Source organism: Pinus tabuliformis, chromosome 4_2 (genome assembly GCF_031772625.1).
Source record: "Pinus tabuliformis cultivar Carrire ecotype Pingquan chromosome 4_2, CPIR1, whole genome shotgun sequence".
NCBI lineage: Eukaryota > Viridiplantae > Streptophyta > Pinopsida > Pinales > Pinaceae > Pinus > Pinus tabuliformis.
The window spans coordinates 892409560-892430456 of NC_142304.1; the positions used below are offsets into that span (position 1 = coordinate 892409560).

The window sequence follows — 20897 nt, forward strand, 5'->3', positions numbered from 1 at the left end:
GTCGGCTTGGTTATATTGTGACCCCTTAGACTCCTATATATAGAAAGGAGGTTTTTTCATTGTTATCATCCAAGAATTATTCATTTGTGTAATGTAAAGGAGGTTGCCCCCTCGAAGAGGCTGAATTCTAAGGCATTCAACTATCTTTTCTATCTTTTTGTGAGGTGGTTTCATAACATATCACTTGACATGATCAGGCCCATGCACCATTAGCTTAGGAGTAGGAGTAGTGTTTGCTTTACCTTGTTTGCATGCATGCGTGTTTGCTTTACCTTGTTTGCATGCATGCATGTTTGCTTTCTTTCTTGTTTGTTTGTTTGCTTGATTTCTTGTTTTTTACTCACTTTGCTTTCACATTTTGCTTCTACTCTTCACTCTGTAGTTATTTGTTTGCTTGTTTACATTTGTAGGTTAGTTTCACATGAAACCGTGTATGACTCTTGAAAAAAGCGAGGGTAAAATGCAAGAGGACTTATGCAGTTACCAATACTTGGTTATCTGTCGTCCTACCTCTATATGTAGAACTTGTTATCTTCAATCCATGATACAACAGTGGAAAATGTGTGATGTTCAAAGTGAACCTTGATGAAAACACAATGCTTGCGCGCTAACTATTATCACCTACTCTAGTCGGTTGTTTTAGGATAACCCTTGTCAGCTCGGCCAAGTAGAGTAAGGTGAGGGGGAACACCTTAACAAGTATGTCAGAGGTATATACAAAATAATTCTATGAAGGAGAAACCTCTTCTATTCTCAATAATTCAGGATCCCTCTTCCACCACTGACATGAATAAGTGCTATACACAGTTATGAAAATGAAAAAGATGAAAAATGAGAATATAAAAAATTTTGAAAAACTGAAAAATGAATAAGGTGAAAGAAGAGAAAGGCTTCCTGCACAGAGAGGTGATATAAGTAACTTCGCTAGGGTACTGTCCAGGCTCACTAGCAGCGGAGTGATGCTTGTGTTCCTACATGACTCCGACGGGGTACTGTCCAGGCCTACTAGTAGCGAAGCAACACCAGGGATGAAACTTAAACTCTGACTATCATATTGTTTGTGTACTAATATAGCCCTCATCCTAATCGAAACAACTGTGTTGACTTGGCTTGGAATGTGTGCGACCAAGAGCATGGAAGATGCTACATATTTTAATCAAGCTAGTATGGACACCAAGATGATCTGAGAACTGAACAATACTTCCGGAGCAGTTAGACTTTATTTTTACAAAACAAGGTCCATTCATAGAGTTAGAGTTATATCAGTGTGTCGTAAAGTGTTGTAGTGACTAAAACACTTTCTAAAATTTTGCCTTAGCTTCTGTTTGGAGCCTCCCTACCAACCATCCTTAGCAGCATGTCTTGCACTGTTGAGTACATAGGCTTCAACTGAGTTGTAGTGGCTTTCCAGCCTATGTAGGTAAACTTGCATGTCTCCCATCACAGGCTACCATTTCGGACTTAGGTAATTTTCTGGATGAGATGTTCACTCAGAAAATTACGCAATTCTAGAGGGGAACTAGCCTTCCCTCCAGAAATTGCGCAAACCTGTTTGGCTACTTGTTGGGCTCCAGAATTCTGCAATCCAACCAGGCAGCCCTCCCTTAGAAAATTGCACAATCTAGCCCGACATTGGGCTTCAACCCAAAAATTTCACAATTATGGGAGGTAGTCACCCACTGACCCCAGAAATTGTGCAATGCCTGAGGGATAACCGACCCTGCTCAGTGCAAAAACTGCGTAAATCCCTTTCCCAGGCTTGCAGACTGCTTCATGTGCCTTCAGGTTGACCAGTTCCCTCTGGAACTGAGCAATCTTGATTTACATGCATGGGATGCTTTTCCCAAAATAACAAAAAGAAACATGAAAAAAGCATCCCTAAATTTTAGGGATCTATTTTTAGCAGTTGGAGGTTACATGCAAAGATCGTTTTAGAAACTTCCCTCCAAGTGTCGCTTTTTCCCATATTTGTGGCATGCACATCATAAGCCTCAAACTTATTTATTCAATGCTACAGAGCTCATTCCTCACATCAATCTTGGAGCTCTGACATCCCACATCACATCTAGGAGTCTTCGACACATTCAACTCAGTTTTTTCTGAGTAAGTCTACTTTTCATGTCATTTGCTACTTTTCTGTCACTTTTCGTATTTCGCTTTGTATGAATGTTGTTTTCTTGGTTTTGTTGAATGCCTGTTGTCGTTTTAATGTATATTAGCTTGTAGAAGCACCGTTTCAATTTTTATTTGCATCTCACTGTTGTCGCATGCATGACACTGTTTTTCACTAACGGTCGTCATTGCAGTGACTCATTTCACACACATGCATGCGTTCCCATTTTCTAAATCCTGCATTCATTGTTTGCATGCATGATCATTCACTCTTTCTTACATTCAGTATTGACATGCTTTCAAACCTTTTCATGTTTTCAGTTGCCCATTGGCGGGTCTAGGTTGCCTTGGCCTGGACTTTGCCTTGCCTAAAAAAGAAATGCACATTTCTGGAAGTGAAGACTTTTCCCTCCATCTAGAAATTGTGCAAACTTGGCCAGCAATGACTTCCAGGCTTGCATTGCGCAATTTTGGAAGCCAGTGCCCTGCTAACCGAGAAAATTACGCAATGTAATCTCTGGGCATGCATTCCCTTGCTGAATGAAACTGCGTATTGCGCAGTGTCAACCCTCAGTAGGCAGGCTGGACTATTTATTGCACAGTTCTGGTAGTCAGTCAGCCTCCTAATAGCCCAGACTATTCTTTGCGCAATTTTGGCAGTCAGTCTCCTAGCCTCCCGGTGAAAATTGTGCAATCTTTACTAACAATGACCCAGGTATGTTGCATGTCAGTCCTCAAATTTGTTTTGGATTTCAAATGACAGATTTCTTTCCATGAGTGCCACTATGTCTCCAGGTATAGAAAGTGTTCGTCCATCTCTCAGTAGTACACGTACAATGGATGCTAAGAGATCAGGGTCAAAGGACACTGTTGGAAGTGAAATTGGAGATGCAGTTAAACAAGTGTCTATGGGCTTACCCACTTACGAAGACACCAAGTTGGTCATAGATAGAGATATCAAGATGAAATGGCAAGACATCAACGATACAATCTCAAGCACATTTGAGGAAGATCTGGAAGACCACATGGTCTATGTCAACATCCACAAATCTGGCTTGTACTGAATTTCATGCAGGTATCCTGCATTTCCATGCGTAGACATGACACATTGGATTTTCTCACACACTTATCCTAAGACGATGATGTTGAGCAGTGTTAGCGGGACAAAGCTTTCTAAATTTAGGGCAAAGGACTATCAGGAGATGTATCAGTTACCACATCTGGTGATCATAATGGAGAATCCCTTTAGTACACGCAGCAACACAAACTCCAGAGATATCTTGAAGAGTTGGGTGAAAGAGCCAGCCAAGTTCAGGACAACACCTAGTCTGTTTTACAAGACAAAGATACTGCGAAAGGTATATCAGTACTTGGTCATCTTTGCATGTTGTTTATACAGCCAAGAGAGCACAAAGACCTTCCCGCAAATTTGGGTGATTGCGTTGGACCAACTAGGAAACGAAGGAAGGCCATGTAATTAGTCTGACATGTTGGCTCTCAGGTTGAAGGAACAAGTAAAAGAAGCCCGACATCCACCCAAAGGTCAGCAAGCAAAGATATACATGTCATTTTATATTCTAGATGCAATCTGTGCCTATCAGTAGTTCCCATGTTTGAAGTGGGCATGGACACCTTTGGAAACCTTTGTGCACACTTATTGCAGATTGTTCTCCAAATGTAGCTTCCACGAAGTCATCACACAATTTTTAGACCATTTTGTCACCCCGGTGTACAAATTGATATTTGAGAAGGATCCACCTTGCATGTTGTAGGAAGCAATTGAGTCATTAATTGACATAGCAGATTGGTATGCCTCACCACTTGGCACCTTCATACATATGTAAAATGCGGAGAAGCCTCCACATGTTTTAACAAGTTTTCCATGGACAAGCTCATCATGCAAGAAGTGTCGTATCACATCTCGACAGGGTCGTCAAGTAGAATACACAAGAAGAATAAGGTTCCTTGGCCCGCTCTTCCTTTGCAAATCAAGTTATACGAGATACAAAATCTCAAGCATGCTGATGCCAAGACGGAAGATTTCAAAAAGATTCACTTTCGACACCATAAGTTTCAACCCATATGACCCGCATTGCTTTGTAAAGGACCACTGTGCGAGAGTGAAATTTTTGTGACTCCATGGGGCATGTCATTGGCTTGAGGAAGACCCATGGAGATACTGTCACAACTTCTCCAGGCTCAATGAACCAGTCGGAATAGTTGTGGAATGGTTAACGAAGCAGCACGAAGCAACATCTCAGAGAGCACCATCATCAGCAGTAGAAGAGTGTAACAGACCTGTGCATGATAAAGGCAAGACAAAGGTTGTCGACAACATAGAGGTAGAATAAAGATGCAAGTTCAAAGCAGATCCACTTGTCATGAAAGTAGATTTGGAGATTGAAGCTAAGAGGTGACAATGCGACAAGAGGAACGTGCAAAGGCAAAGAGATAAACAAAGGATGGAGGAAACTGAAAAGGAGTTGCAAGTGTTGAAGCAACAATTCCGGGAAGAATAGGAACTACATAAAAGAGAGAAGGAAATGCAGCAGGGACAAACACAACAGGAGGCGCAACATGCATAAATTGATGAAACTGCGCCCATACAATTTATAAACTCATCTGAGCAGCTGACACAGAGCAGACAGGGTGAGCAGTCGCAGGAGCAGGACTTAGCTCAAGAGATTAAATAGATGCTAGAGAAGATGGATACATATGTGGTGCAGCCAGAGCCCGAACAGGATATTGACCTCATGCCTCATAACCGAGAGGTTACCCCACCAAATTCACCAGATCCGGAAGTAGAGAAAGTCCCAAGTGATCTAGGAGACATAGAGATCCTTGAAGACAATCCAGAAGCAGAGATGCATAACATATATTTCAACGAGTCACAACACAGAGTTTTGTAGTCATGCATAGTGCCTAGTCCGAATGTTCACACATCTCCTGTGCAGTTTGAAGAACTAGTGATCATATATGAAATGCGCAACATCCAGCAACATTGTCCGATGCTAGCAGAGCATATGCCGAGGCCACCAGCTCAAGTGTTTGATTCTTGATAGCAGAGAACGAGTGCATGACCAAGGAGTTACAAGCGGCCAAGCAGGGAGGAGAATAGGTTACATCATCCACCAGAGTAGAGTTGAAGAGAGCAATACTAGATGAAGTATCATCCCTCGAAATAGTCATGCGAATATTGTATTCCAGATTCAGCACCGTGCATAAAGCAGTTGTCCATCTCAACGGTTGGCAGCAGCGTTGTGCTAGGAGAGCACACATCTTGTCAAATTTGCACACTGCTGTTGACCGCATGCAGACATGGACAATGAGGTACAAAGGAGCCCCATTTCACTTTCCAAAGATGATGAAGCCCAAGGCGGTAGAGTTCAAGGCACGCATCCAGAGTCAGATCTGGAACTATGATGAACTCCTGCAGCTCATCACCAGTTTGCAGGCTTCACATGCTTGGGTGTTCAGAAGCATGGATGTCGTTGTGTGCATGCACGCGATACCATCTATTGGCTCACTCACTGAGGCAAGTCAAAGAAACAAGTCCGAACGGAGCTAGACATGTACTTTGACGAGTTGATGCATGTAGCCACCAACACAGACTTGGAAATTAGAGTAGACACTATGCATCAGTATGTTGATGGTCTGGCTGCACTCAAGACTATGATGCACATGTTATCAAACGAGTTGGACAAAGGTTCCAGATTAGTGTACCCAAATGCAACGACGACAACATTTCTCTTTCAGCAAGATGTCACCATTGAGCATGCGGACACCATCATGGACTACCAAGCTTGGCATCAGTTCGCCACCATCGATCATCATGAAGATGTCAAAGAGTTGGTCTTCCCACAGTTTTCTGAGTCTTAGTAGTGTCTTGCATGGCTTGCTCAAGCCTATTTTGTCTCACATGGGTACATGTGCAGATTGTAATGTAACATCTTGTAAAAGTGAAAGACCAAGTGTCGATGGTCAAATGTAACAGTCATGTAGTAGTTGAAGAGTCATGAGGGTAGGTGAAGAGTCACAAAGGGGAATGTCAAGGGTCACCCCACCCTTTGCTATTTATAGAACCTCATAACTCATTGTACAAGCTTTTGGGAGCCAAGCTTCCTATAGGTGTATCTTAGAGAAAGCTTGGAGTGTATTATAACGAGCCTTGGCTTCTCCACAGTGCAGAGCTAGTACATTTCTTTGGAGGAGTAGGCAGAAATGACTGTAACATTCAATTGTTGGAACTAGTGGTTGGTCATTATTGCATGTATGATTGGAACTTTTACTTTCTTAATATAATAAAGCCAAAACGATTATTATTGTATTTCAGTTATCTTGGTTACTCTAATGATATATGTAGTTGTTTGCTTACGCATGTATGTATGGAATCTTTCTATATATGTATGTATGAATCTTGTTGAGATGTGATGTTGGTTTAACCATTACTTTGGATCGTTGGTTCACCTGCCTTCTAGCTTGCGATGTATCTTTACTCGTGGGCTTCCTTCCAAGACACATGTTTCCACAGGTTTCCAAAGGGCACACTTATTCCACTTTCCGTCTGTTAGAACCCTTCATGCACCTTCCTTGGCTTTCTGTGCTAGTCAGAGCCTTGCTACCAAGAAGGACATCCTGCTTGCCTCTACTCGCAACCGTGGTCAAGGCGATACCGTACGACCCACTGCTAGGACTCCTACACCAAACGATTTGAGGTTTAGTTGGGACTTCTTATCGAGGAGATCCCCTGACATGTTGGTAGGTCCAACAATGTCAACACTCTAGTATGGTCAAATGGGGGCATTTTTTATAATAATGGGATTCCCCATCGCCCCAACACTATAAGGGGGGTTTTTGTGATTCGTCGGGTTCTTGCTTGCTTGATACTTTTGCTTGTTTGGGCTCGTTTTGTAATTTGATTTTCTGTTGATATTTCCCAGAATATCTATTTTCCTGACCTTTGTATGCACCTTTAAAGTTACCAGTCTTTATATTTTTGGTATTTTGAAAATTTTTATGCCCCTTCTTATTTGGCCAATTCTTACTACCTTTTCTTTTTTGCCTCATTTGCTACTAACAAATATGGGCATTTCAAATTGTCTCATCCATTATTATGGGGTTATCAAATTCTAACCTCTCTTTCATAAATGCAGAAAAACTAATAAGAAAGCGTTGACATTTAGCTTTTTCCTCACATATATACAAAATGTATCATAACAAGGATGTAAACTTGGACACAAATTCATCCATATTAATCTGTCCCAGCTTTAAGTCATGAAACTCTTTTGACTTTTCATCATAAAACCGTTCTGTCGGATATTTGTTTTTAAAATGCTTTTGGAAATTGTCCCAAGTCACTTCCTTCTCTTCAATTCCTTGCATTATCTTTATTTCTTCCCACCATAAGGTAGTATTTCCTTGAAGCTGATAAATGGCCAACTTAGCCTTAAGGTTATTGTCATACTCATATATTTGAAAGTATGTTTCCATATTGATAATCTAAGCTTCAACAACTTCCTCCGCCTTTCCATCAAATCTCAGGGGTTTGATCTTTTGAAACTCCCCCTGAAATTTAGTTTTCTGTTTTTTTTTTATTTCCTTTGGTTAGAGACATTGCCAAATTCCTTCTCGTTGTCATCCCTATCTCCTTCGAGTCTCTATGTATGACTTATTTTTGACATGTTATCGTTTCTCTATTTAGGTTCATAATTCCTAGTTCCATTATCATGGCTGGGTATAGCATTCTTATGATTCTTCCTTTCTAAGAGACTCTTCATACTTCATTCTTGGTCTCGCATCAGCCTTTCATTATTAGTTCTCAAATGATCCATTTCATACTTTAGACGTTGAAAAGTTTCCAACATCATAGTTGTCAGGTTTTTGTGTTCTTCACCCAATTGTACCCACATTTCAGGGTTCACCTCAGTGAATGGTATAGGACTTGATCCCATGATTGGCCTCATTGGGGGTAAACTTCCAGCTCCCCTCCTCATCTCGTTTCTCCCCTATGTGCATATTAACACACTTTTTTATTACTCCAGTTTCCCAAATAGGCCACAATGTTGAAACCGTGGCTCTATTACCACCTGTAACATCCATCAGTTGCATAATTTTTTTATATTTATTTACTGTACATGATAATGACCAACATCATGGAAATTTCCCCAATTACATGGTTGTTGAATAAAAGAACATTGCTTTCTAATATTAGATGAGTTATTACATAACAACACTTAAATCATTATGAAAATACATGGGGTCACGACCTATGCGCTACATCTTGGAATTATTACCTTAGTTTCTGGTTTTCAATTATATACAATATACATATGCTGAAATTAAGAATTCAATTTTCTATATTGAAGGATGATTTGATGTATCATTAATTTGATATATGACTCCATCATGTCAAGCGTTGCGTCATTAGGGAAAGATCTAGGTTTGAGGTTTATACGACCTTTTGAATTTTCTCGAACACCAATGATCACTCATATGGAGAAAGTCCTGATGTTGATCTGGCAGGTTTTCAATCTTACGACTCTGCTGCCTCTCAGATGATTAAGGAGAAACTACTTGGTTTTCTCCCTTGCTTGGATCATTTACATGTCACAACTTGTCGGGAGGCCTCTGCAACAAACCCTATTTCGAGCACATTTTCTTCAAGCCTTGCTCTTAGGTGAGTAACAATGAGTCTTCTCGTTGTATTTCATTTGTTCCTTCAGGGTTTTCTTGTGGAATTGAGTTTCCCCTTTTTGTTTTAGATTTGCAGGTTTAGCGATGATGAAGATGGGTAAGGTTCCCTAGGCCCTTAGGTCACATGATTCCACTTTTGGTTCCAGGTAAAAATCCCTCTTGTCTTACAATTTCACTATGCTTTAAAGAACAGGTAAGGTTAGATGGATTTGTTTCCTAACAATTCTTCCTAGTTTCCCTTTTAGAGTGCAATTTTCTAGCTTGGCGTCAGGTTATCATCATGTATTAACTGGAGGATTTTACTTTTGTGCCTGAGTATTTATTTTATGGTACTCACTTTTAGAGTGTTTAATTTTCTCTTTCTCTCGATCCAGGGTTATACACAGGTAGAATATTCGTTCCGCTTCCTGTTGGGTTACCAAATCTTTTCTTTGAGGTGGGATAATTGGTCACCTCAACATGTCAACCTTACACATGGATTTATTTCTCAGGTGCACAAATTTTTCCTCTATCCTCATCAAGGACTTTCTTCTAGACTTATAGTGACTATGACTCCAGTTTCTTTTTAATAGTTCTGTTACCTCTGTCCCTGATATCCCATATGGTTTTACGACACGGCCCCTTTGAATTACAAGGGTTTTTTTGTTAAAACTTGTTCATATTGTTAATTATTTTGTAAATAATGGAACTTCTTTGGATACTCTTCTTAGGGTTAACAATTCTGAGTTAATGTACACTTTATATATGTGTGTGTGTGTGTGTGGGTGGGTTACACAGAAAGAACATCTTAGGTGTTAGGTCGGAATGGTCGTTATTATATCTATATATATAATAACGGCCATTCCGGCCTAACACCTAAGATGTTCTTTCTGTGTAACCCCAATAAGATTACTTCATAAGCGACAAGACCCCAAGGTCCAACCCAGAACTCATAGACTTATATGAGTCTTGACGCTTCCACTAGCTCTCTGTCCGGCTCAAGAACACCTAATATGCAATGTCCTGCCTCACGCTCACAATGTCCTGTACAAGTTTCAATTCCTTCTCCCTTCCGTCGACTCTTTTCTTTTTGACATAATCTTTTATCTCATAGAAAGAGGTAACTAACTTCTAACTATCTAGTAATTTTTTTATTATCTAAAATTCTTTCCAATAAATTCCAAAATTCCCTTAATTTTCTTTTTTAAAGATAAAAATAAATATAAAACTTTAATCATCAAAATTTCAATTTCAATTAGGCTTTTCGCTAAGCTTAAACATTCAAAAGGAAATAAAAAGAACTCAACATGTCTTTACAATCAATGAGAGTATTACAATCTATTTCTTATTATATATAATTAAAAGTATTTTAAAGTTTTGATTAATAGCTTAAAAATACTTTTTCTTAAACTGTTTTGAATATATTTATAATAAATTTTATAAATTCATTTAAACAACGTTATTATAATTTCCATTCAAATTACATTTTGACCTACGCAACGAGAAAATACCATGAACTTAATTTTTTCACAGCCCGGTTAAAGTGACACCATTTCGCGTTTTATTCCACGTACTCTGTAATTCGATGTAAAATCTCCGCATTGGTAGTTTTCGCGGAGTCTCTTATAAAAACCATTTATTATCTTCTTTGTCCCCGTTTTCTCTTTATTTTTTAGGGGCGGGCTAAATATTTAGTAATAATTTTTTATTTTAATAATGGGACTAATAAAAAAAATTATTTTATTTTTATTTTATTAATATTAATATTAATGATAAAATAATATTTAGAATTGTGATTTGAATCTTTGCATGGATAGGAGAGAGAGCCATGGCATTAAATGATGGAGGTAGTATCTAAATTAAATGATGTGACAGATTCGTCTTATAATTGAGTTTAGTATGAAAGAAATTATGTGAGGATAATTTGATTTAAATATTGTTTTCAATTTTCAAAATAGCATAATTATGATGGATTTTGATGGCAAAATGGTGGAATTATCACTCACTTAGAATGGTGAAGGAAGTCTTGGGAGGATGGTTTAAATTGGTTTATTATTTGGTGGAAGTTGTGACATGGAAGATATTTTGTGAGTTATTTAATTTTTTTGTGGTTTATTTAGGGCTTACTCTTTACTTTTTAAGGTGCTTTAATTGGATCCTCTTTTCATGGGGTCTTAGTGGTCATAGCGTTTTGGGTGGCTAATTCAAAGCATTTTCTCATGAAGTATGTCCCTATTTTCAGGTTTAATGGCTTAATTCGGGTATGTGGGTTAAAAGTGGAGATTTTGGATTTAGTATCTTTGGTTCCAAGCTTGGACTTCAAGAGATTCAAAGGTTTGGTTTCACTTAATTTGATTGATTATTGGATTTTACTTATCAAGTTTTTCCTCTATTCCAAGTCTTAATTTTTTCTTTGTAGTTTGTTGGCTCTCATTCCAGTCTCTTGGTCACTTGAGAGTGTCTCCTATTCCTCCATTTCCAATTGAATTATCGTACCTTTTTTGTTTTGGCTCAAAGTTTTTTTCTTCGAGAACTTGATTTTCCCTTTTATTTCTTGTATCGCTCCCTCATCCTTCCTTTAGGTTGATCCTATTTGTTATGGTTCTTGTCTTATCTGCTCTCTCCCCTCATTCTATAGCTTAGTGCGGAATATTTGTGGGATGAAAATGAGGGAGAAACAACAGAGCTCCCCCCTCTATGATTTTGGATTCCCATCCTCTATCTTCTTAGCAACCCTGAGCTTAGATGGTGGCTCGATGAGCTGTGGCTCATTATTCAGAAGTGATTCCAGATCACTAAGGTTGAAGAGGAAGGATGTCATGACCATTGATTTATCCATCACCACCATGTTGAAAGGGAAACCAGGCAATTAATCCTGGAAATTACTACTTCAACTTGGTGTTACCAAACCTACTCTATGGAGGCAATCAACCTTTATTAGCATATGAAAAACCTTATGGGAAGAGTTCTTATTTAACCGTGAAACACTCTTCAAAAGAACACTCATCTACAGGTCGAGGTTTTCCTAAGTGGTTTGTGAAAGACAAACATATTTTTTTTCTTGAAAATTAATGTAAAGTGTCTGATCTTACCCAAAACAATAATGATAATTGAGCTAAGAGGGTTCATGGTAGAGATGTTGTCTTAAACATGTAATTACTTGTTAAAAAATAAAATAGAAACATAAAAGACATGTAATGTGTTGTTAAACATTAAAAAAAAACATAAAATTCTCAAATCAAGTATGGTAGAGATATTGTAATGTCCTATTGAACATTTCAACTAGATTTAAATACACTAAAAATATAATTATAATTATAATTAATAATTAATTCAACCTATATCCATCTTAACTCCAAATATACCAAACATCTAAAGTGATCAAATTCGTTGAAATTTTATCCCTACTAGAATTTAGTAAATCTAGACTTAGAACATTAAACTTTTGAAAATTATATTATTTTAAAATAAAATTATTTTAATAAAATATTAATATTTTCTATTACTTCATAAAAATAATTAAATTAATATTATATTATATTTTAGAAAAATTAAAATCAAATACATTTAAAAAAATATATAAAAAAAATATTTACTAATTTCATCTCAAACAACTTATAACTTTGATATATATATATTATTTTTAATTTAATTATTTTTATTAATTTTTTTAAATATATATTTTTAATATATTAAAATCATTTTCTTCAATTTAATATAAATTCCAAATTTACTATATATAAAATCATTTATCATCTCAAACAACTTATAACTTTGATATATATATAGATATATATAATTTTTAATTTAATTATTTTTATTAATTTTTTAAATATATATTTTTAATATATTAAAATCATTTTCTTCAATTTAATATAAATTCCAAATTTACTATATATAAAATCATTTATCATCACATATATGAACAATGATAAAATTTCAATCTAATAAATTTTGGTTTTTTTATTAAAATTTGATGATATAATTGTGGTGATATTATAATTTTTTATTAGCTAAAAGATATATTTAAATGAAAAGATATAATATAAATATTGATTATTGTTTATATAAGAGAAATGAGAGGTTTTTAAAAGTGTTGTTTAAATGCATGTTATATTTTGGAGTTTTTTTTGTAGGAGTGTATCAGTTAGTTTTCAGTGAAATTTTAATTTTGTTGTTTAAAAGGAGTTTTTGATTATATATATATTCAATATCTTAAAATTTTTTGATCATTTGAATTGTGGAGAATTCACAATTCCAATTTATGATTCCAAGAAATCTCCACCAAATTTTAGACAAATTATAGTAGAAATTATGCAAAAATCCTCCTAAACATAGAAAATTTAAAATATACAAATTATAAGAAGTAATTTTTTTAATATAATATAAAAAATGATTATTGTTTACATAGGAGAAATTAGATGTTTTTAAAAGTGTTGTCTAAACACATATTATATTTTGAAGTTTTTGGTAGAAATCTAGCATATTTTTTTTCTCTCAAATCTTAATTTTTGTTGTTATATATATATATATATATATATATATATATATACAGTCTTCTCAAGAATTTTGAGCATTTGAATTGTGGATAATTTAGAACTCAAACTTACTATCATAAAAAAATCCCACCAACTTTTCAACAAATTACAATAGAAATTATAAAAAAACTCTCCAAAACATAAAACACATCAAATAGAACTTTTTAAAATATGCATTAATAAATAACTTGGGAAGTATAATGAAGTATGATGAGGAACATCTTGTGAAGTTTGATGAGGAAACAACACTGGCTTTTTGCGGATCTTTGTTAGGAGGTGGGCAATGACAACAAGACAAAGGTTGGCTTAGATCTCATAAAAGGTCTTCTGGGTTCTCATACCTTATGTGCTCCTCTACTCCAACATCTGCACAGTAGAGGTATGTTCCTTTTCTCTCATATTGTCTCAAATAGGGTTTCATCTCTACATATTCAATCTTGGTTTCAGGCAGAAGACGTTGAACTTTCGTGGTTTTTGGCTACAGAATGGGATCTATACATTAGACAGGTTGAGACTACTGGGATTTATCTCACTGAAGAGTCAGACAGGATGACCGGGGTCAATAATACTCACCAGAGCCAAATTGCGATATGTGATATTTATAAACAGATCACCAATTCACTTTCAACTATTGAGGCACCTAACTAGTTGCATAAGATATGGAAGTGGGAGTTTCCATTAAAACTAAAATGCTTTGGATCGCTGGCACTACATGAAAAAATGCTCACTTGGAGTAATCTCTCTCTTAGAGGCTACTATGGTCTAGACATCTGCCCATTTTGTATGCTTAATTCAAAGGATATTTCTAATCTCCTTATCAACTGTCCTATCATTGCAGAAATCTGGCATTCTGTACTTAATATATTTTAGATTGATGGGCATTGGACACATCTCAACTTGGAGGCTTGTTTCAAATTATGGTTTACTACTCAACATGAGTTATGTTCCTTACCTTTTTACATCATCTCGGGCATATGGAGGTGCAGGAACAACAAGATCTTTGAACATAAGAAGGTGGACATTAGACAATCTGTATTGGCAATCGCGACATATTTTTCTGAGATAGGTCACATGAAGCATGTTTACAAACCTAGACAAATTATTACACAAGATGTTTGGCTAAAGCTTCCAGTTGGTTTCTTTGATGGCACATGCAACAATAGTCATTGTGGATGCGGAGCCCTCATTGTTAGGGAACCTGGACATTTTTTTCATTTTTGGTGGGAAGGTGGCACAGGTACCAATAATCTGACATAAATCATTGCACTTTGGGGTCTCCTATACTTGGCTCAATGGATTTACATCAAAGACATACATGTATTTGGGGATTCAAGCTGCATTGATTGGATCAAAGGGCTCAGTTGTTTTCAGCTTCCAATGATGTCATACTAGATGAAGCACATTCATTCCTTAGAGTGCTCTTTTCATCATATCTCTTATGCACACATTTTCTAAGAGCAAAATAATACTACATATTTGCTTTCAAAAAAAGGTATAACTGGAACAACTAGAATCATCTACTATGCCTTATGCATCCAAAACCATAGGGCCGACTCTAAGAGTTTTCATATTTCCTCATTTCTCTGATTTTAGATTTAGATTTTGACATGATATAGATAATATGCTTTTTAGATTTAGATTTTGACATGATACAGATAATATGCTTTTTTGAAAAAGTGTTTATGACTATAATTAGGATATTTCTTTTGAAAAGATCTAATTAACATAATGTAAGTGGTAGGTTTTTTTTAGTTTTTAGTTCCAACTTGCCACTAATAGTGATAAAATATCTATTCATATGAAAAAATAAAAAAATCAGAAAAAAACTAAAATCCATGTATATGTACTCTCTTTATATATATATAAAAGATAGCGTATTTTTTCTCCTGAAAACACAAATAACTCAGGTCTTTACTTGTAATTATTTGTCTTCATAGGGTAATAATGGTCTTAGAAACTTACCGGTCATGGTCGCGTCACGCTCCGCCGAAAGAGGAATAGTCGGAGATGGACTTTGAAAAGCGAGAAATAATCGGAGATGGACTTTGAAAGCGAGAAATAGTCGGAAAAATTTGACGAGTGACGATTTGCCCGTAACATAGTTACAAATTCTTTACGACGGTTAAAAATGTGAGAATCGTCAAATTTAACTTTGCTCATGTTTTTGTTTTTAAATCCCAGAACCTGTGAAGGTGTTTTGCAATTCAAAAACCCTGCGAAGAACGGCACGAAAACGAAATTCCAAAACCTGCGATGGACGGTATTTCTGTTGAAAAATCGCTTCATATTATTGACTTGTGCTTTTCTTAGCCCCCGACGGCTTTGTTGTTTTATGCCCACCACATATATCTATATCTATATATATACGCGTATCTGGACATTGATTTCGGGTATCTCCGGTGAACTCACGTTTACTGTTCTGAGGTGGTTCTCTTTCGACTGCAGGTCAGCATCTCCTTCTCGTTTTGTTCTTACCACGCCTCTTCTCCCATTCATTTCTGCTTTTTTACAGAAACTATTGGTTAGGTTTACACCATCTTGGTTTTTCCCTCTCTTAATTTCATGATTTTAGATTGTAGTTGTTGGACCTCTTTGCTGTTGCAGTGACAATAACGGCATTGTCAATATTGTAGCTGATTCATCCATTAGAAGATGAGACTGCCAAAACTTGCCTTGCACTTGTCTGCTTTCCTCCTTGCCTTGTTTCTAGACCCATCATCTGCTTTCCCCAATTCTTCATTCCATGGAGATACTGCAGTGCTTATTTCAATGAAAGCAGAAATAATTGATCCTCATCATGCATTAGACAGCTGGAGACCCTCCAATTACACCACTCATTGTTCATGGAGTGGCGTCCAATGTGACCGTATGGGTCAAGTGGTGAATCTAACTCTCCCTTCCATGGGTATTTCAGGCCCATTCCCCACTCAGGTCACAAATCTGCCAGCCCTCCTTTCACTAGACGTCTCCGGAAACATTTTCAATGGAAGCCTCCCCTCCAACCTAACGAAATTGAGGAACTTAGAGGTCCTCGACGTCTCTGCCAACAATTTCTCCGGGCCATTGCTACTGGACTTGAGCTATCTCGTTAAGCTCAGGTATCTTGATCTCGGAGATAATTACTTTTCGGGCAGCATACCTGGTGAGTATGGGAAACTGAAAAATGTAGAATATCTTGGATTGCATGGAAATAATCTAGGTGGTAGATTGCCAGTAGAGCTTGGAAAACTGGCAAATTTGAAAGAGCTTTATTTGGGATTCAATGCATTTGATGGTCAGATTCCTCCCGAGATTGGGAATTTGAGCAAGCAGCTTGTACATCTCGATATGTCCCATTGTGGTGATCTTAGCGGTGCAATTCCCTCTCAGCTTGGTGGTCTGAAAAATCTGGAAACGATGTATTTGATCTCCAGTGGCCTCACTGGTCCTATTCCTCCTCAGCTGGGGAATCTTTCGAGATTAAAAGTCATGGATCTAACCTATAATAATCTCTCTGGCGGAATACCCGTGGAATTCTCGGAGCTAAAAGAATTGAGAACGCTGTCTCTGTCCGTAAACAGACTAGATGGCGGGATTCCATCTTTCGTTGGAGACTTGCCAAATTTGGAGAATTTGTGTCTTTTGAAAAACAATTTCACAGGTTCCCTCCCTCAGCAACTCGGCATTAGTGGAAAGCTACTGGAAGTGAATGTTTCTTGCAACAAACTAACTGGTCCCATCCCTCCAAATCTCTGCAAGGGTGGAAGGCTCGCGAAGTTAATTATAGAAAACAATTTATTCTCCGGCCCGATTCCTGAGTCTCTGGGCGCTTGCAAATCCCTGAATACAATCCTCATGGGGCAAAATTATTTGAATGGTTCAATTCCTGCTGGCTTGCTATACTTACCCATGTTGTTTTCAATCCAATTGCAGAACAATTATCTGAGTGGGAGTATACCTGAGAAAAAAAATAATGTATCCTCCAGGCTATGGTGGCTGAGTATTTCCAATAATCGTCTTAGTGGCTTTCTTCCTTCGTCCATTGGTAAGTTATTTGATTTGGGATTTCTTCTAATCGATGGAAATCAATTAACAGGTAATGTTCCGCCAGAGATTGGGCAATTGGAGAAGATTGAACATATCGATATCAGCAAAAATAGGCTTTCTGGCATGATTCCTAAGGAGATTAGTAAGTTATCAGATTTGCGGCAGCTTCTCGTAAATGGAAATAAATTAACAGGCAATGTGCCGCAGGAGATTGGTCGATTGGGGAAGATCGAGAAGATTGATTTCAGCAAAAATTGGCTTTCTGGTATGATTCCTGGGGAGATTAGCAACTGTACTTTTCTCCATCACATTGATCTTAGCCAGAACAAATTCAACGGTCCCATCCCATTGGTAATCACCACAATGAATCTGTACTATCTGAACCTATCCAGAAATCGCTTCAACGGAAGCATTCCCAAAGAATTGCAGAACATGCGTAGTTTGACCTATGTGGATTTTTCTTATAACAATTTTTCGGGCCATGTTCTCGAGGGCAGCCTGTTTTCACATTTCAATAAAAGCTTGTTTGCAGGGAACCCCTACTTATGCGGATCGCAATTGGGCCGTTGTGGGTTAGCACACCTCGAGGTTGGACTTTTTTCAGGTCTCTCAGCTATGGAATTTTTACTCTTCTGCTCTCTAGTGTTAATTTTGTGGGCAGTCAAATCCAAGGCAACAGCCATCAAGAAAGAAAACGACGCCAGGTCCTGGAGTATGACCGCCTTCCACGATCTCAACTTTGGGAGTGGTGATGTGTTGGAATGCATCAAAGAAGAGAACATCATCGGCAAAGGAGGAGCCGGAGTTGTGTATAGAGGTATCTTGCCCGATGGCCAACAAATTGCGGTGAAGAAATTAATGGGTACTACAGCCTCTTCAAATGATCGTGGTTTCTCTGCAGAGATCAAGACACTGGGAAAAATCCGCCATCGGCACATAGTCAGATTGTTGGCCATTATCTCCAACCACGACACTAATCTTCTGGTGTATGAATACATGACTAATGGAAGCCTGGGGGAGCTGCTTCATGGAAACAATGGCGGACATCTCTATTGGCAAACTAGATACAAAATCGCACTGGAGGCTGCTAAGGGTTTGTGCCATCTTCACCATGATTCCAGTCCGCCTATTCTTCATCGCGACGTGAAATCCAACAATATTCTTCTTGACTCGAACTTTGAAGCCCATGTTGCAGATTTCGGACTCGCTAAGATCTTGTGTCATTCGGCTGCCTCAGATTGCATGTCTTCAGTGGCAGGTACCTTTGGCTACATAGCTCCAGGTAAATTGCTGTTTCATTTTCTGTGTTCATCTGCATTCATCAATAGCCAATTTTAGTAGAGGGTCGTCTGAAGTTTTTACTGTGCATAGTAGTTCATGCAACTTTCAATCTCATTTAATACTCAACGAAACTTTAATCATTGAATTTACACAGAGTACGGGTACACACTGAACGTGGACCAAAAAAGCGATGTGTACAGCTTCGGAGTCGTTCTGCTTGAGCTGCTTAGTGGCAAGAAATCAGTGGATGAAAGGGAATATGAAGAGGGCATGAACATCACAGGGTGGGTGAAGAAGACAACCAATTGGAAAAGAGAAGAAGTTATGAAGATCATAGATCCCAGGCTCCACAGCGTTCCCAAGGAGGAGGCGATGCATATGTTGTTGGTGGCTCTACTCTGCGTACAGGAGCACCCTGCACACAGACCCAGCATGCGGGAGATAGTGTATATGCTCACATACTTTAAACCAGGCGAGAAGTTTGACATTCCGGTATGAGGAGGGAAAGAAATGCAAGATGTCATTGTCCATCTCACCTAGCAAATCAAAGGTCGGCATCGTCCCTCTGTCGAAGCGAATAATAAAAACCCACCTGTGAGATGCTCGTCGCCCGGCCTGGTAATTGCACCACAGGTTGTAATGTACACAATGTGACTTGTTACTTATAGTATTTTTTAGATACAATACCATGGGTCAATTCCATGGGTGAATTTTGTAATAGAAACCAGTAAAACAGTAGCCTAGGAAATAATAACAATTAGAAAGCATGTAAATCTTGGAGGCTTGTACCCCACATCCAAAAGTATGGTAAAAGAAGTTTCTGAAATTCACAGCTCAAGCTCTAATACAAATTAATAAAGGAAAAAACAATATAATAAATTTGTTATCCAACATAAATAAACAAGCTAAAATATAAATAATTATAAAATACAATTAATTATTTTATATAATTTATTTATTAACTTAAAAATTTTATTTCAAAATAAACTACAATTATTTAACTAATTATCTATCTTATTATGTTTAAATTTTATATTAAAAAAATATGGGAACATGTTTTTGTTAAAAACAAATTTAAATAATAATATAATCTTACTTTATTATCTCATATAGCTTCCCCTACTATCAGGGTTGGAATTTCAAAACAAAGTTACTCCTCAAAATCGACAGTTTTCACACTTTCCTGGCCAGTTTCTTAATATCAAGTAAAAATCTTGATGGTTTTGTAAAATTTTAAACTGTATTTGACAGTTTTGTAAAAATTTGACGTTCCGGTATGAGGAGGGAAAAATGTGTAAGACATCATTTTCCATCTCACCCAGCAAATCAAAGGTCGGCATCCTCCCTCTTTCGAAGCAAATAATAAAAACCACCCTTTGCCTAAGCGAATAATAAAAACCACCTGTGACATGCTCGTTGCACTCTGTGTTATTTGTTTGTTATTAGTAATTGCAACACATGTTGTAATGGGAATGTAAGGCAGATTGTAATGGGAACCCATTAAAGCAGTCGCCAGGAAATAATAACACAGAAGAAATATGCACAATGTTGTTGATTTTTTTTTAGTGATAATTCACATTTATTTATTTGATATACAAATCATAATAAGAATTATAAATACATGTTATCTATATTATAATTATCAATGCAATTAAATAAATTTTTTAAGTTCTCTTTGCTTGGTGTTTCCCTGTCAAAAACTTCTTCACCATTTGTAAAAATCCACAAGTTTGTTGAATTGGTACCAAAAGTGGCTTAGATTGTGGCCTTCAGGAACTAACCTTTCGGAGCTTGGTTAAACAACTAGAAAGCATGTAAATCTTGGAAGCTTGTACCCCACATCCAAAATTCTGGTAAAAGAAGTTTCTAAGATTCACACATGTGCTCAAGCTCCAACACAAATTGATAAAAAAAAATAGCAAGATAATAAACTTGTTATCCAACATAGATAAACAAGCTAAAGCATAAGTAATTATAAAATACAATTAATTATTTTATATGTTTATTTATTAACCTAAAATCCTTATTCCAAAATAAACCACAACTATCTAATTAATTATCAATCTAATTATGTTTAAATTTTATATTAAAAAAATACACAAACATGTTTTTGTTAAAAGCAAACCTAAATAATAACATAATCTTACCTTATTATCTCATATGGCTTCACCTCCCATGGTTACTTTAAGCATGGCATTTTAACGTGTATAGTCCTCTTTCCTACACTTTATCATGGACTAAATTTGCCAACCCTAAAACAATTAATTT

General features: G+C 37.0%; 1 protein-coding gene across 1 annotated transcript; it reads left to right on the forward strand.

Moving 5' to 3' along the window:
* The first annotated feature begins 15974 nt into the window (after positions 1 to 15974).
* LOC149172571 (uncharacterized) lies at positions 15975 to 19127 on the forward strand. Its single transcript, XM_089426378.1, has 3 exons — positions 15975 to 17397; positions 17542 to 18630; positions 18784 to 19127. Exons 1-3 carry the CDS (start codon positions 15975 to 15977, stop codon positions 19125 to 19127), a joined length of 2856 nt encoding a protein of 951 aa, XP_089282504.1.
* The last annotated feature ends 1770 nt before the right edge of the window (positions 19128 to 20897 follow it).

What these genes read in the sequence shown, in the direction of transcription:
- LOC149172571 (XM_089426378.1), top strand. Translation starts at nt 15,975, where the DNA reads ATGAGACTGCCAAAACTTGCCTTGCACTTGTCTGCTTTCCTCCTTGCC. An exon ending in CGATGGAAATCAATTAACAG is followed by an intron (nt 17,398 to 17,541) that starts GTAATGTTCCGC and finishes ATAAATTAACAG; the next exon opens with GCAATGTGCCGCAGGAGATT. An exon ending in CTTTGGCTACATAGCTCCAG is followed by an intron (nt 18,631 to 18,783) that starts GTAAATTGCTGT and finishes GAATTTACACAG; the next exon opens with AGTACGGGTACACACTGAAC.